Here is a 13,702-nt window from a genome sequence, read left to right as displayed (position 1 = left end):
GCGCATTAACCCGCTGCATGTGTCTCTGGGCCCGCAGCGCCTGGACGGGCGGCAGTGCTATGACTACCGGAACGTCCGCATCTCCTTCGGCGCCGACTACGGCTGCTGCATCGTGGAGCTGGGGAAGACCAGGTGGGTGCCGGGGTGGAAGCATCCGCCGCCTGAGGAAAGCCCTCTCGGCTGCGGGCAGGCCGCGCTGCGCTTCGCGGCCTGAGGAAAGCCTTTCAGGCGCCGCTGTCGCTCTCGCTTTAAAGCGTTGCGTTTCTAAACCCGCGGACGCAAACGGAGTGCGTAGCGTTGCCTGTTCGGCGTCTGAAAGCCCGCTGAGATCACAGTAAGCAGGTTTTAAGGACTGACGCCTAAAAGTCGTGGTAATTCAAGGCTAGCACCGTAGGGGAGGAGTGGGAAGGGAAGGGATGGGGTTTTTCCTGTTGATTGTAGGTTACACGTAATTTATAAAATACAGAATGGTTATAGTTTTTCATCCCTTTATTCACTGATCTCGCATTACGTTTTGCGCTCTTCCAGAAATCAAACGGCCCTTTTTTTGTATGAGGAAAAATGGAATATTTGCACTTAGGTAAACATGTAGTTACAGATTCTCATGTGTTTGAGTCTTATTTGTAATCCTAAAAGACAGGAGAATGTTCTAATTTCTGCATTTTGATGCTCTCAATTGTTGTCCAGAGTTTAAACATGTATGACAGGCATTGAATGAGAAACTGTCAGGAGCGAGAAATACAAAGTAAAAGCCTAATCGCATGCTTTTTCAAAGTGTGTGTTTTGTTTCTAGTGGTAGGAGTTTTTTCCTGCTAAATTCCGTGGCTTAGTGGCCTATTTACCTTTGCAGGGTTCTTGCACAAGTCTCATGTGAACTTGTTCCCCCCAAGCCAAATCGGCCTACAGAAGGTATACTCTTCTTTAATCTTGAGCTCTCACCGATGGCTGCACCTGGTTTTGAGCCTGGCAGGTATGTAGCTTTCTTAAAAAGACTAAACAAGGATGACATAAGAGCCACTGTTTTGATACGTGTCAGTATATAGCGTAATCATACTCAATTCGGGTTAATTTTGTTTTAACAGGCAATCTGAGTTACTGGTGAAACTGAACAGACTAATAGAACGATGCCTGAGAAATTCCAAATGTATAGATACTGAATCTCTCTGTGTTGTTGCCGGTGAAAAGGTATGAAAAACTACTGATTTCAAGTGGTTTTAAACTAAAGGGTACATACGGTCTGTTTTTAAGGAGGTCTCTTGTCTTGTTTTGGAAACCAGAAGTTCTGATTTTAGGTTAATGTAAGGATCCACACATCTGACTTTACAGGTGTTTTTAACTTATGTATCTACATAGGCTTTCTGAAGTAGTTGGGACCCTGCACGCTCAAATATTTCTTTGCAGAATAAAGTTTAAATTTTACTTAAATGTTATGTGTTTTGTCATAACTAACCTGGGCTTAAATCTAGCGCAGTGGGTATCTTGGAACATATCGAGATCTTTCATCTTCTTAAGCAAAGACCTGAAGAATATATGCTGTTTCTTTTTTATGGTTCAAAAAATGAAATTGTTTTGAAAAACAGTAACTTCTGTAGAATCGCGTCACAAATCACCAAGCAGTTTTGTGTGCTTTGTCTCAGGTTTGGCAAATTCGTCTGGACCTGCACCTGTTAAACCATGACGGTAACATTATCGATGCTGCTAGCGTAGCAGGAATTGTAGCTCTGTGTCATTTCCGCAGACCAGATGTGTCTGTGCAAGGAGAGGAAGTAACTGTGGTAAGTTGTACCGGGCCGTAGTAAATGTTGTGGCACCGCAGGTAGCTGTTTCTTTCTGTCTAAAAGGGAGAATTAAATGTTCGTGTCAGCAGATAAACTCCAAGATACTTAAGTTTTAGGGTAGATGTGTTGCTATGCAAAACGTGAAAGGATAGTAAGGAAGCCTGCTGAACACAGAATTGTATCAACCTCAGTTTAGGGGCATATTAATTGTAAAAGATAAGTATTTTAAAGTATTTTGACCAAATCAAGGGTAAGGCTGATGAATGTGCTATATTTACCGATGTAGGTAATCAACAGTAAGAATTGCACAGGAAGAGTAAAAAGCATTTTTTCAATATTTAGATGACTAAACATTTGTTAGCCTTTTTTTTCTTTGTTTTTTATTTCTTTAAATTTCTTTGTACAGTATGTAATTTTAAAATGAAATGTGTTTTGTAAATAATTATCTTCTGGGCCAATTCTTTTCAAAGTACACTCCTGAGGAACGTGATCCTGTCCCCTTGAGTATCCACCACATGCCGATTTGTGTCAGTTTTGCCTTCTTCCAGCAAGGGTAAGACTTTTCAGTCTTTTGACAGAAACAGCTTATTGTCAATTCTGCAGAATTGATTTTAAATGTAGAAGAGTCCTAAAAATATTTATATTGACAAGCCAATTTCTTGAAACATTTTATCTGAAGTGAGATGCCATGGGGAGATATTTGTGTGTTCTGCACAGTGTAACTAACCAGCAGCTTTCCACAGATGACGTAGAAAACTTTCTGGGGGGAGTATACCCATAATTACTAATATGTAAACCAGTTCCTTTGCTTAATTGTTTTAAGGGTAGTAACTCACCTCAAACTTCTACTGTTGCCTTATATTTGAAAACTTGATTCTAGGACCTATTTATTGGTGGATCCAAGTGAACGCGAGGAACGTGTAATGGATGGCCTCCTCGTAATTGCCATGAATAAACATCGTGAAATTTGTACCATCCAGTCCAGTGGAGGGATTATGCTTGTACAGGATCAGGTAAATCTTCGCCTTGCCAGTCTTTCTCTCGTATATAAACTAGTTCCTGTGCTGTAATCTTGATATGGAAATATCCTTGACATTTGGAAGCTAAGAAATCAATTACCTGTCTGATTTAATTGGAAAAGATTACGTATTTTTAGTCCTAGCGGAAGAGCATAGTACTGTGTATCGTGCTGAAGAAGAGACGTAGAAAAGGCATATTGTTTGGTCAGATACGCATCTTTTTTTTTCCCCCCTGTGGTTTGGCTGAGGGAGTCTGTAAATAAATTCAGACTGCACTCTCGTGAATAGTTAGAGGCTGTTGAATTAACCTTTTGCATCAACCTGTAGTGTATCCAGTCCCTCCTACTAAGATGCCATATTTTATTTTAAGTGTTTGTGACTCCTATGATGGTCTACAGTTTTAGTTAAAAACATCTTGCTTTCATGATCGTAAACTGTTGTTGTATGTATAACAAACAGGTTCTGAGATGCAGTAAAATAACAGCTGTTAAGGTTGCAGAAATAACGGAACTAATTCAAAAGGCCTTGGAGAACGACCAGAAAGTTAGGTGAGTGTTTTGGGAAGGAGGGGAAATGGGTATTTTTAAGAAACGTACTAAAAAGTAACGTCAACCTGTAGTTTGAACAGCAAATGGTTTTCACTTGTATTTGTTTTAAATAGCAAGTATTTGTGTATTTGAACGTGAAAAGAGAAAGCATTTTTAAGTGTGAAACATCCTGAAATAATGTCTGTCACTGAATGACTAGGAAAGAAGGTGGGAAGTTCGGCTTTGCAGAATCTATACCCAACCAAAAGATCACTGCCTTCAAAATGGAAAGCGCCGCTGTTGATACTAACAATGTGGAAGAACAAGCAGAAGAAATCATCACTAAAGCTGACCCTCCTTCAGAAGTGTATCTTTTCTGGTGTATTATTCAGGGGAAAACCAGGCTTCCCGTCCCCTGCATTAGCACTGCTAGAAGCTAAACACGCATCCAAGATTCCTCACAGCTTAGGTAGCCTTATAGCCTTCAGAGGAAACATCGACATCGTATTGGTTTTGGTTCTAACTGTTTTTAGGTTAACTGAATTCCTAGCGTAAAGTGCAAAACTGAGGTCTGAAGTGACTGATTGTTACAGTAGCTGGAGAAGAAGTACTCTTTCTCAACTCCCCTTTAAGGATGTTCTCCCCGGGGAGAAAAGATACAGCTTAAAAAACAGCTGGTTTGCTCTCGGGATACAAAGAGCTTACCAGCAAACACCAAGATTTTTCTTAACTACTTCAGTTTTGCCAAACCGATATTGCACACTCCCGGGACAGCCCAAATTGGGGAAGGAATAGAGAACTCCTGGGGAGACCTTGAAGAATCCGAGAGGGAAGAAGCAGCGGAAGAGGAAGGTGAAAGTGAGGCTGCTGCTTTTGAATGTCGGGAAATGGAAACTGAGGATACAAGTACGATGAGGGAAACTAAGAAGGGTAAGTATTGATTTAGCTTGATATCGGATATGCTTATTATATCGCTTTAACAGTCTAGAATTAAAATGTGACAGAGGTCCTTGGCGAGAAAGGAGAACCATCGTAGCCACTTCCCACTTGAGTGACGCCCATTTGCTACTTTCACTTCACCTGGTCACTTCTGTTTTCTTCAAAAGAAAACTTGATTTCTGTAGTATGTGGAGGGCTCCAAATTAAGCACTAGCCACTCTGAATGTTTCTTTTTGAACGCTGTGGTTATTAGTTACAGAAGTTGTTCGTACAAAACTGATCACCAGTTTGTGGTTGGTTGTCGGTTGGTTTGGTTTTTTAGATGAACCTATTGTGCTGTCCGACAGTGAAGAGGAAGAAGTTGTCATTCTGGAACCACAGGAACTACCAAAGAAAACAAGGTAACCATCATGTGAAATTAAGAGGGGAAAAGAGTTTGTAAGGAGTATTTTCAGGAAGCACAGGATTTAGGCAAGGCCAAGAAAGGTCTCAATTGATCAAGGGGACTACAGAGATAGCCAAGAGCAAGGAAGTTTAAACCTAGGCTAGTTTGCTCCTGTCCTAGGAGGCCAGTCATCCTGGCTGACCTGCAGCTGTGTGAAATGCTCAGATACTTGACTAACCTTCATCATTCCAAAGGGAGCGATAGCATAAAAGTGGATTTGAATCAGCTGCTCCTTAGAGATGCTGCAGAGATTCTACACGCTACACTACAGCTAATCTTAAGTTTTATCTCCAAGAAGTGAGATTTATTGCTGTATCCCTGCACTAGCCACGGAACCCCTCGTCGGTGTGCGTAGTACACCTTCTAGAAACCAAGTGTGAACTTTGCACTGAGCATGGTAGACGGTTGCCCTGTTACGGATGATCAGCCTGTGTCCTTCTGAAATAAAACTATTATTTGGTACGTTCCTTTGATACAAATGTTGTTTGCTCACAGAACACAGACCAACTCGAAACAAGAAAATACAAGTAAGAAAGCATTTAACAAAAGGAGAAAAAAGAAGAGAGCTGCTCGTTAAAGCCATCATCCCTCCTTCAGAAATGCTGTATAATACATAATTTGGTCTATCATTACTGAACTTATTTTTGTAGATAATTTTGTTTCCTCTCACCCCGTATCTGGTCCTGCTTTTATGTATATTTTATAAAACTATTGTACGCAGCTTTAAATAAAAAAAAATTTGCATGTAAGTGAAATTCCGTGGTTAGCATCCAGCTGCAGCAGAAAACTCACTAGTTCAGCTTGGACTGACTCAAGTCACACAACTCGAATTGCGGAGGTAAGATGTGTAGTTTTCTTAACAAAACAGCCTCTGCCATTACTGAAGCGAGCCCTGTGTAGTCAGAGTTCAGGTGGTAAAAGGAATTATGGCCCAAGTTTAGTGCCAGGGAAAGCTGCTTTTAATTAGGGGAGCTATTACCACATCTTGGAAGTGTCAGACCTTGGAATGTTCTGCACAAGAGGAAACATTGTGCTTGTGACTAAGACCTTCTTGCCTGTGTCGCTCCACATCTTGCCTTTCACTGAAACCGCTTTGTATAAAAATGAACGGAAATGCGCGTACTTCACAAAACAGCATAGAACTTCTGCGAAACGTTCATAAGAGAAGCAACTCATACTTCAGCAATGGAGTTTTTTCTTAAAAAGTTTAATTTAATATTACATGCAACAGACAGGAATGCTTCGTGAACTATATTCAAAGAATTATGCTCTGAATTTAGAATCGAGGGAAGCAAAGAGACGAGGAAGTTTCCAAAATATCTGACCTAGCCGCTTTGTTCAAAAACCAAGTCAAACTGGAAACATGCACGTATTTACAAGAGCAAAGCAGGACTATTTTACATGTGACCTTAGTATTTCATGACATATGAACAGGAGAGAAGTTACTGTTGCAGTTATTACATTCCCCAAATCCGGTTTAGAATTTAATGTAAAAAAAAAAAAAAAAAAAATTTGCTCCCAGCCAAGCAAAGCTTTAATCAAGTCGTGCCCTTTCAGAAAGGGACAAACACAGAAAACCCCATTCCTCCGGGAACTGAACCAGTGCATTTTCGTAGTGTCGGTTCTTCCAACCCAAAGTCACTGTCGGGAGTGCAAGAACGAGTGAAGATTCAGTTTCTTCTTACTTCTGCAGCACCACGAGTCCTTAAACTTCTTCAGGAAAAAGAACAGTATTCTTTGCACTGCTGTTTCTCTCTTCTTCACACATAATGTCTCATACCCTACGTTCCTTAGAGGCTTTATTTTGAAAGGACTAGAAGTTAAACCAGATAGGCAAAACAGTAGTACAGTATAACCCGGGATATTTTGTTCAAAGCTTAGTAGCAAGAGCTGGAATCATCCCATATTAACTTCGGAAAATGAGAAGGCAGAAAAAGATGGTACTTATTGCAGCAGCAAGAGCTGTGGGTGAGGAAGGAGGAACACAGTCATCCCGGGCAGGGATGCCAGCCTATGACACAAGCATTATTTTTGGGCTGTAGAGGAAGTCATATCGGTACGTTGAAAGTAAAGCTCGGGGAGCGAGGGAGACTTTGTGCTATGGGAACAGTAACAGAACAACTTCCACTGAAAATGGAGCAAGGAGACATTTCATTAAGCAGTAAATTAATACTGTAAGCCACTGTAGCCCTTTCACTTAAGTACTGCTACTTGCTCTTTTCTGGGGAAAGTAAGTCGTAAGCTGCCTTTAAATGACTCTTCTTCCAGTGTTCATATTTCTCAGTGGTCTTGGAAAGTTTCCAGCATACACCACAAAAAAAGAAGGGGAAGGCAGAAGCCGGTTTGTCAGGAAGAGCGCTGCGCTCTATTGTCTTCAAAGACTGATCGCCAGTCAGCATTTTGAGTTGCCCTTCCAAGGTCGCAAACTGATGTCGCAACCATGGCAAAGGTGTTCCTGTATATACAAACTCCCTCTCCTGCGAGGTTAGAGCATTTCCAACACCAAGCACCAGACGTGATACACCGCGCAGTTTTTTCCCCCAACTAGTTTTCGCTTCCCAGTGGCAACCTACTGCAGTTAAACTAAATACAGGCTGTTGGAGAACATGGTAGGCCAATGAAATACGGTTCTTCATTAAACATTAGAACACGTATAAAAGTCAAAGTGCATCCCAAAAAGCTCAGACTGGCCAAAAAAGGCAGCCTCTGCTGCATACTTTTGTCTTGACCGGATAAGCCACCACCACTTGGCCCGGTCAGTTTTGTAACCGAGCTGGTTCATGGTGGGCTCGGACTGCAGAACAGGGGTGGGGGCAGAACAGCAAGTTTTTAGTTACTGGGTTGAGACACGCGAGCTGTCTCACTGTAATGCACTCTTGTCAGCTTGACAGAGGACTGATGATTTCTTTAAAATTTATGTTAAGTAGCCCAGACCGTAACAGCTGTTCGGCATCTGTGAAGAATTTATACTGCGACCTGCTGGGTGTCCAGATAACGAGACAGACAGTGTTGAATCAACTTCAAGTTGAAGTGGCATGGGTTTCACAGAGCAGCCCTTGCCAAAAAGCTTTAGAAATGAATGCCAGTTTAAGGTGTTAGTACTGCCCCTCAGTGGTTTTAAGGTATTGGCAAGACCGCTAACATCAGATGTAAAAATTGTTTATTGGCCAACCTGGAAGTGGCTTAATTAAACCCACTTCCATGCACTCACTGCTTTACATGCAAAGAACAGCAGGTACAGGGCAGCATCACTCCATTTACACAGGTCGAAGGTAAATGTCCACTTGATCTAATGCCCATTATGTGCTAGTTTGCTCGTGTAACAGTTCTAGAACTAAGGAAAAGTAAGACCAGTCGGTCTATGTTTTTGCTGCATGCCGCAGAGGAACCCTTTCCAAGCAAGAGGGAGGTACAGAACTCCTACCATTCTGCACCTAGCCCACCCACGCCAGAAGACGTTCCCTCCTCTTGGGGGCACAGAGCAGTTAGTTCACCCTCCTGCAGCCTAATCCCTCCACCGCCCCTAAAGAGGTGCCAGGTAAGCAGGCTGCTGACTGTAATTTTTTTAGTAGATATCGCTGGGCTTTCGGGACAGCTGACACATCAGTGGGAACTCCATGGGTTTAAATTAGTATCAGTTTTGCACTTTGACTAGAAAATACCTATAGCAAGACCATTTTCTACGTCCTGGAAGAGAGAAGTATGAACTGGTGTGCTGGTTTTAGCCGTGCAGTCCCTGCAGCAGAGCGTTCAACCTTTAAACTGATGGAGATCTGGCAATACATTACATAGCAATCGAGGCTTCCAGTAACTGGCACATCCTAAAGAGTCTCCCAAGAGTCGATGCCAGCAAGGTGTCCTCCTCATAGCTATACCGTTTCTTCCAGTATTATAGCCATTAAGCCACATTTTGGATCTATACTAAGTCTCAGTTTAAACTAGACAGTATAAAAATGCTACAAATACTGCTGTGGAATCCAAGTCATTCTTACTTGGAAAGAGAAAAAGCCCTACTATAATAATGCACTGCTAATATTAATGTTTAGTCTATAATTAGATAAGGAGTCTCAGACTTCACTTGGTCTGCATGGTTAATTCCGGGCTTGAAGAGAACATTTTTATAAAAACCCAGCTAAATATTTTAACAAGATTGCATGTACAAAAGATTTACATTAAAACCACATAAAACTAACTTCATAATTAAGCTTTTCAGAACCTGTATTAATATTCCAAGTGATCACATCTAGAATTTTGAACCATGTTTAAAACTGTACATCATTTTCTTGTAATATACATCTTTTTAAAAGATCAGTCTCTTGATTATTACAATAAGCTTAGTGTCTCTGGTGGGTCAATAAGCGATACTCCATGGTACCTAGAGAGGGGAGAAAAAGACGCAGGATGTCATCTTGCTCAAGTGCTCTCTGCTGTGAAGAACAGCATACATACTGCAGTGAAGCACATTTCTCACAAGGCAGAAAACATTTCGGGGCTTGTCAGCTGCCGTGCCGACACAGATTTTTAGGAGCGTTAGGTACCATATCTCCTGCCTACCAACTGTAGGAATGTCAAGAAAATTCCTCCAGTTTCTACCTGACAGTTCAGGCAGCGATAGCAGGCCTGGTGGTGAACGCGAAGTATTGCTCAACAAAAAACATCGTGCAGAAACCTGGGGAGCCTTGTCACCATTTCACTTACATGGCAGATTTGGCGAGCTGAGTCTGCCTGAAGACTCGGGATACACCCCACCCCGTTAAGCGGTTACGTGCCAGCACAACTCGGGCGTAACATACCAGCTTCTCATAGGTCTCTACAGATACTCACTTTGTACTCTTGTACTTTTCCCTTATGGACTGTTGTGTGTGCTGTGCTGCTTTGAGGTAGGTCTTGTGTAGGTCCACGAGGCAAGGCTTGATGTCTTCAAGGGTGTAGCCTGTTACTTTGCACAGGGATTCAGGCTGAGGGAAAAAGGAAAGGAAGAGGGACGCTTGAACGTTTCTGTCTGCTTACGCCGACGACCACTGGTGTTTTTAGCTTCCTGTGGAAACTCTGTTGTTCTAGTAGGTTGGCAGAGTGTCGTTTTCTCAAGCACGAAGTAGTTTAATACTCACTGCTCAGATTTTAGCAGTTCATGTAGATTTACAGTAATCCTGAAAACTATCACATTCTAAACAAGTATTCCTTGCCTCCAGTGCCTAGGCTTTCTTACCGCCCACTTCCTCATCACAAGGAAGCTGCTTACAGCTTTGAGGAGGATCACCAGAAGGGAGCGCATCGCCTCCTTCCAAGAAAAGGTGTCGTCGTCGTGTCTCCCCCCCCCCATTTTCCAAATACCATAGGGAGCAATCCCTAATTAACAGCCTAGGAGTGCGGAGGGGCTGCGACTCCTGCAGCCCAGGCCCCAGCATTCAGAAGTGCGTACGAATACACTAAACACGCATAAAGGTGCGTGAAGGCTCGAGTTTTAGTGTCACATACCCAAGTTTGTCCAGTGATCGTATAGCCTGCTAGATGAAATGCTGCAGCAGCAATAACTGACGGCAAGTATTTCAGGTAAGGATCAGCATCAATTAGACTCAGCTCCCCAAGGTACTGCAAGGGAAACGAGAGAAAGGGAATCGTCTGCTTCCAAAAGGAAGTAGAAGAGCATTTAACAGTTGCACTAGAACCCTAATTTAAGCTTCCAATCCTGCCATCAGTTGGAGGAACAGCTTTTACTAGTTGCCACTTACTTTCTCTTTTAGCATCTACTGTCAAAAGTGTTCCCAACGCATGCTTTTTCAACACCACATTTTACATTTGGAGGTATATAAGATCTAGAGGGAAGAATGTAGTCTGGTCTGACCTTTGCACAATGAGACAAAGGCTTCTATTTAGGAGCTCTGGCACCTGCCATACAGTTAGGATTTAATACAACTTTAGCCGAAACGTTACCTGTGCTCTGCTTTAGAAATTAGCCTCTGGATTTAGAGTTCACTGCTCGTTGAGGGGAAAACCAAAACAAAAGTCCTTTTTAGCCCAAGTGGGTGGGTAGGTGTTGCAGTTTTAGATAAGAAAGAGGGAAACACATCTAGCAGCGAAACAAACCCCAAATTAACATTCATCAATCTCAGCCTGGCTCAAGCATGCACGCTTACTCAGAGCGGGCAAAGTGCCAGCCTGTGATAGGAGCGGGGTATCTCACACAGTAAGCGGCAATAGGAGTGACAGTTTCCAGTGGCGTGGCCCCACTTCCAGAGGAGCCCGCGTCACACTGCACACACGACTCTCCAGAACTCGCCCGGAGAGACTACGCATTTAAAAATGGGAGGAGGCAGGGAACCCCGGACTGAAGAATCCTTCACACCACTTTTCTTTTCTACTGGGACTAGGAAACAGAGCTTGTAAAGTGCATTAATAGTAATAGGACTCTCCAGTTACACGGGCCGAGCTAGTAATTCTTGCTTACCATTGACAGGCTCTCCACTTTAGCATTTGTCTGCTGATGTAGGAAGTACTGAGTGAGGAACTGGTTGATTGTTGGAGCTGCCAAGTCAAACGACAAAACCTTCAGAATTAAGTGCTCCATCCTTAGAACCTGCTTCTTGGTATAGGTGTCATCTGTGATGTAGACAAACTCTGCTACTTCAGGAGGGTAGATTTCTTCAAACTTTCTACCAGGAGAAATCGTTATGAGTAAATCATTGAGTACTAGAGAACCAGACAACCAGCAACATTTAACGAAAGCCAGCATGCCAACTTAAATTCTGACTCGTGAAGTAGCTGGGCACTGTTACTGAACAAGCTTGCTGCCCTTGGTTCAGTAGCTCTGGAATCAGCAGAATTTGAAATTCCAGACCTACAATAGCCTGGTATTTTAGCACTAAGCAATTTGGGACTCAGAGTTACTGAGATTCCAAAAGAACCCACTAAACTAATAATCAGTGCAAGCAAAACTTTCTTTTCGCACGCCTTGTGCATATTCCCTCAAACACTGTTTAGAAGCCTGCTGCTACTGCAGCTAGAAATAATGAATCCTCGCGTTAAGGCAATCTACAAAGATAGCCTAGAACCCCGCTTGCAGAGTTTCGTACAAACTGCCAAGCTTTTAGGTGGGTAACTCCTGATTTTCCTTCTAGTGCAAAGCCCTCCCCAGCCAGTCTGGCTATAGGCAACAGAAATGTGATAACCACAAGATTTCCACCAGTACGAGACCAGCAGGTGGAATTTTAAATTAAGCAATTTCACTTACGATGCAAGCAGCATAGCTGCAGTACCCACAAGCTGAAGTTTTCCTCTCAGAACAGACATTGACGAAAGAAACCTATCAATGTAATTTACAGCTAAGTGCAGGGTTTCGTTCTGTAATTTGTATTCTTCTCCAACTTCCACCAGCCAGTCCACAAGAATAGCCCGCATGTTGTTTGTGATATCAGGTTGCTTCTTCATGTAACCCATTTTAGGCTTGCATTTCACCTGTAGGTTTAGATGACAGATAAGATTCAGTTTGGACTAAGTGCCGGCAGGGAAACAACTGTTTAAGCTCCATTTACCACAGTTTAAACGGATCAGAAGTAAACAGCGGGAAGTCTAGGATCAGTAAGTTTTATTTCCATAATCTTGCTTTCCGGCTTCTGTTCCGTGCATGGCACAATCAACTTTATCACAAGAAACCAGTCCTGCGTTCGCAGCAGTGGACACGGCATCTTATTTCTCTACGTCTAGCAAGCTTTAGCTTAGTCACTGTAACAGTGGCTAATATTTAGATGCATTTCTCAACCCCGAATTTCTCCCCCATAAGCTGCATGCAAGTAGAAAAGAGACAGCAGCTCACCTCCATTTCCCTAAGGTACGTGTGGATATCGCTGATATAGTCTGGCACGTTATTAACGTTTGGTTTTTTCTCTTCTGCTTCCGAGGTTATTGAAATATCCATAATACTTGGAGAATCTAAGCAGAAGATAATAGCCACGTTAAAATGGGCACCATCCGACCACTCCCTCGCAGCACGGGGAGCTACCCTATTCTGCAGTACGTCGATGGTGGCTCTCCAGGACTGCTGGGCCTCTTGCCTCCGAGGCAGGCAGAGAGGGCAGACTGTCACTCAACTAGCCTGGGAGTTGAGGAGGCTCTAGGGAAGCCAAAATGTTACTGCAACAAGGAAGCTTCCCATTCCCCTTTCTCTTCTTCCCCCTAGGAATAAAGGGATGGAAAACTCTTTTGCAATTATGTAGTGCTCAGTGCATCCTGGGTTACCTTGTTACACAGATGTGAGTCCTGCAAGCTTAGCTACCGCGGCTTAAAACGGGGCTGGAGTACCAGAGCTTTTGGTAGGCTGCAGAAGTGGACCGTGATGAAATCGGCCCTCTGATATTCACGTGCGTGTTAAAGAAGATGGATCTGACAGCTCCCGTTTCTTGTGTACTGGGAAGAGCTCACAACCCTTGCACCAGTACAGGGTATTACCTGGGAGAAAAGTCCATGAAGTCTCAGGATCTGCCTGAGCAAAATCCCCTTCACTCCGTAGCGGTAGCAAAGGGCGAGGCTTTAAGGGCTGCTCTTCTTGCCTGTAATCTGGCATCTCTCGTGAGGTACCAATAGTTAAGGTTAAAAGCGTAAAACTACCTACAAAGAGCAGGGGATAGCGTAGAGGCTCAAGTAATTGATGGCCAGCTAGGAAAGCTGTCGTGTCGTATCGTACTGGCGGGCTCGAAGGAAGCAAATTGGTTTCAGCAACTGAAAAGTTATCTTCCGAGTCAAACCAAACCAGTCTACGCCCCAAAGAGCTTCGGGATCTACAGTCCTCCTCCAGCTCGCTCTGAAAATCATTCCCTAGGTAAACACCTCGGCACAACCCTGCTCACCTCCGTGCTTTCTGGGGCAAGGGCCCCGCAGACTCGGGCGCTGCCCGGGGCCGCTGCAGAGGGAGCAGGTGGGACGGGGCCCGCGGAGCGCACCCAGCGCCCGGGGGGCGGCACTGCCCTCCCAGCGGGCGTGCAGCTCGGCTGGCGGGAC

At 43.5% G+C, this 13,702-nt stretch overlaps 2 protein-coding genes across 3 annotated transcripts; one reads left to right on the top strand and one right to left on the bottom strand.

Moving 5' to 3' along the window:
• The first annotated feature begins 41 nt into the window (after positions 1–41).
• EXOSC9 (exosome component 9) lies at positions 42–5,463 on the top strand. 2 transcript variants are annotated; one of them, XM_009289505.2, is made up of 11 exons: positions 42–132; positions 851–970; positions 1,083–1,185; positions 1,638–1,775; positions 2,249–2,331; positions 2,659–2,791; positions 3,257–3,345; positions 3,545–3,691; positions 4,064–4,254; positions 4,586–4,664; positions 5,204–5,463. In XM_009289505.2, exons 2-11 carry the CDS (start codon positions 942–944, stop codon positions 5,283–5,285), a joined length of 1,074 nt encoding a protein of 357 aa, XP_009287780.1. In that variant the 5' UTR covers positions 42–132; positions 851–941; the 3' UTR covers positions 5,286–5,463. The 2 variants fall into 2 exon arrangements, with proteins under 2 accessions (XP_009287780.1, XP_009287779.1); XM_009289504.2 differs by lacking the exons at positions 42–132; positions 5,204–5,463 and adding an exon at positions 4,903–5,174 and having other exon boundaries at positions 857–970.
• A 3,568-nt stretch (positions 5,464–9,031) lies between these two features.
• Positions 9,032–13,268, bottom strand: CCNA2 (cyclin A2). The gene is made up of 7 exons (XM_019474687.1): positions 13,066–13,268; positions 12,522–12,759; positions 11,940–12,163; positions 11,157–11,361; positions 10,187–10,300; positions 9,533–9,666; positions 9,032–9,083 (listed from the first exon to the last, which is right to left on the bottom strand). Exons 1-7 carry the CDS (start codon positions 13,266–13,268, stop codon positions 9,032–9,034), a joined length of 1,170 nt encoding a protein of 389 aa, XP_019330232.1.
• Positions 13,269–13,702: the final 434 nt, after the last annotated feature.

This window comes from Aptenodytes forsteri, unplaced genomic scaffold, assembly GCF_000699145.1.
Source record: "Aptenodytes forsteri isolate BGI_AS27 unplaced genomic scaffold, ASM69914v1 Scaffold109, whole genome shotgun sequence".
NCBI lineage: Eukaryota > Metazoa > Chordata > Aves > Sphenisciformes > Spheniscidae > Aptenodytes > Aptenodytes forsteri.
This window is presented reverse-complemented; position numbering and strand designations above follow the sequence as displayed.

Excerpts from the sequence above, each read along its gene's own strand:
- EXOSC9 (XM_009289505.2), top strand. The coding sequence starts at position 942 with ATGGCTGCACCTGGTTTTGAGCCTGGCAG. Across the intron at positions 971-1,082 it reads CCTGGTTTTGAGCCTGGCAG|GCAATCTGAGTTACTGGTGA; the intron begins GTATGTAGCTTT and ends TTGTTTTAACAG. Across the intron at positions 2,792-3,256 it reads TTATGCTTGTACAGGATCAG|GTTCTGAGATGCAGTAAAAT; the intron begins GTAAATCTTCGC and ends TATAACAAACAG.
- CCNA2 (XM_019474687.1), bottom strand. The coding sequence starts at position 13,268 with ATGCCAGATTACAGGCAAGAAGAGCAGCCCTTAAAGCCTCGCCCTTTG. Across the intron at positions 12,760-13,065 it reads CCATCTTCTTTAACACGCAC|GCAAGAGGCCCAGCAGTCCT; the intron begins GTGAATATCAGA and ends CCTGCCTCGGAG. Across the intron at positions 12,164-12,521 it reads CGTACCTTAGGGAAATGGAG|GTGAAATGCAAGCCTAAAAT; the intron begins GTGAGCTGCTGT and ends CTAAACCTACAG.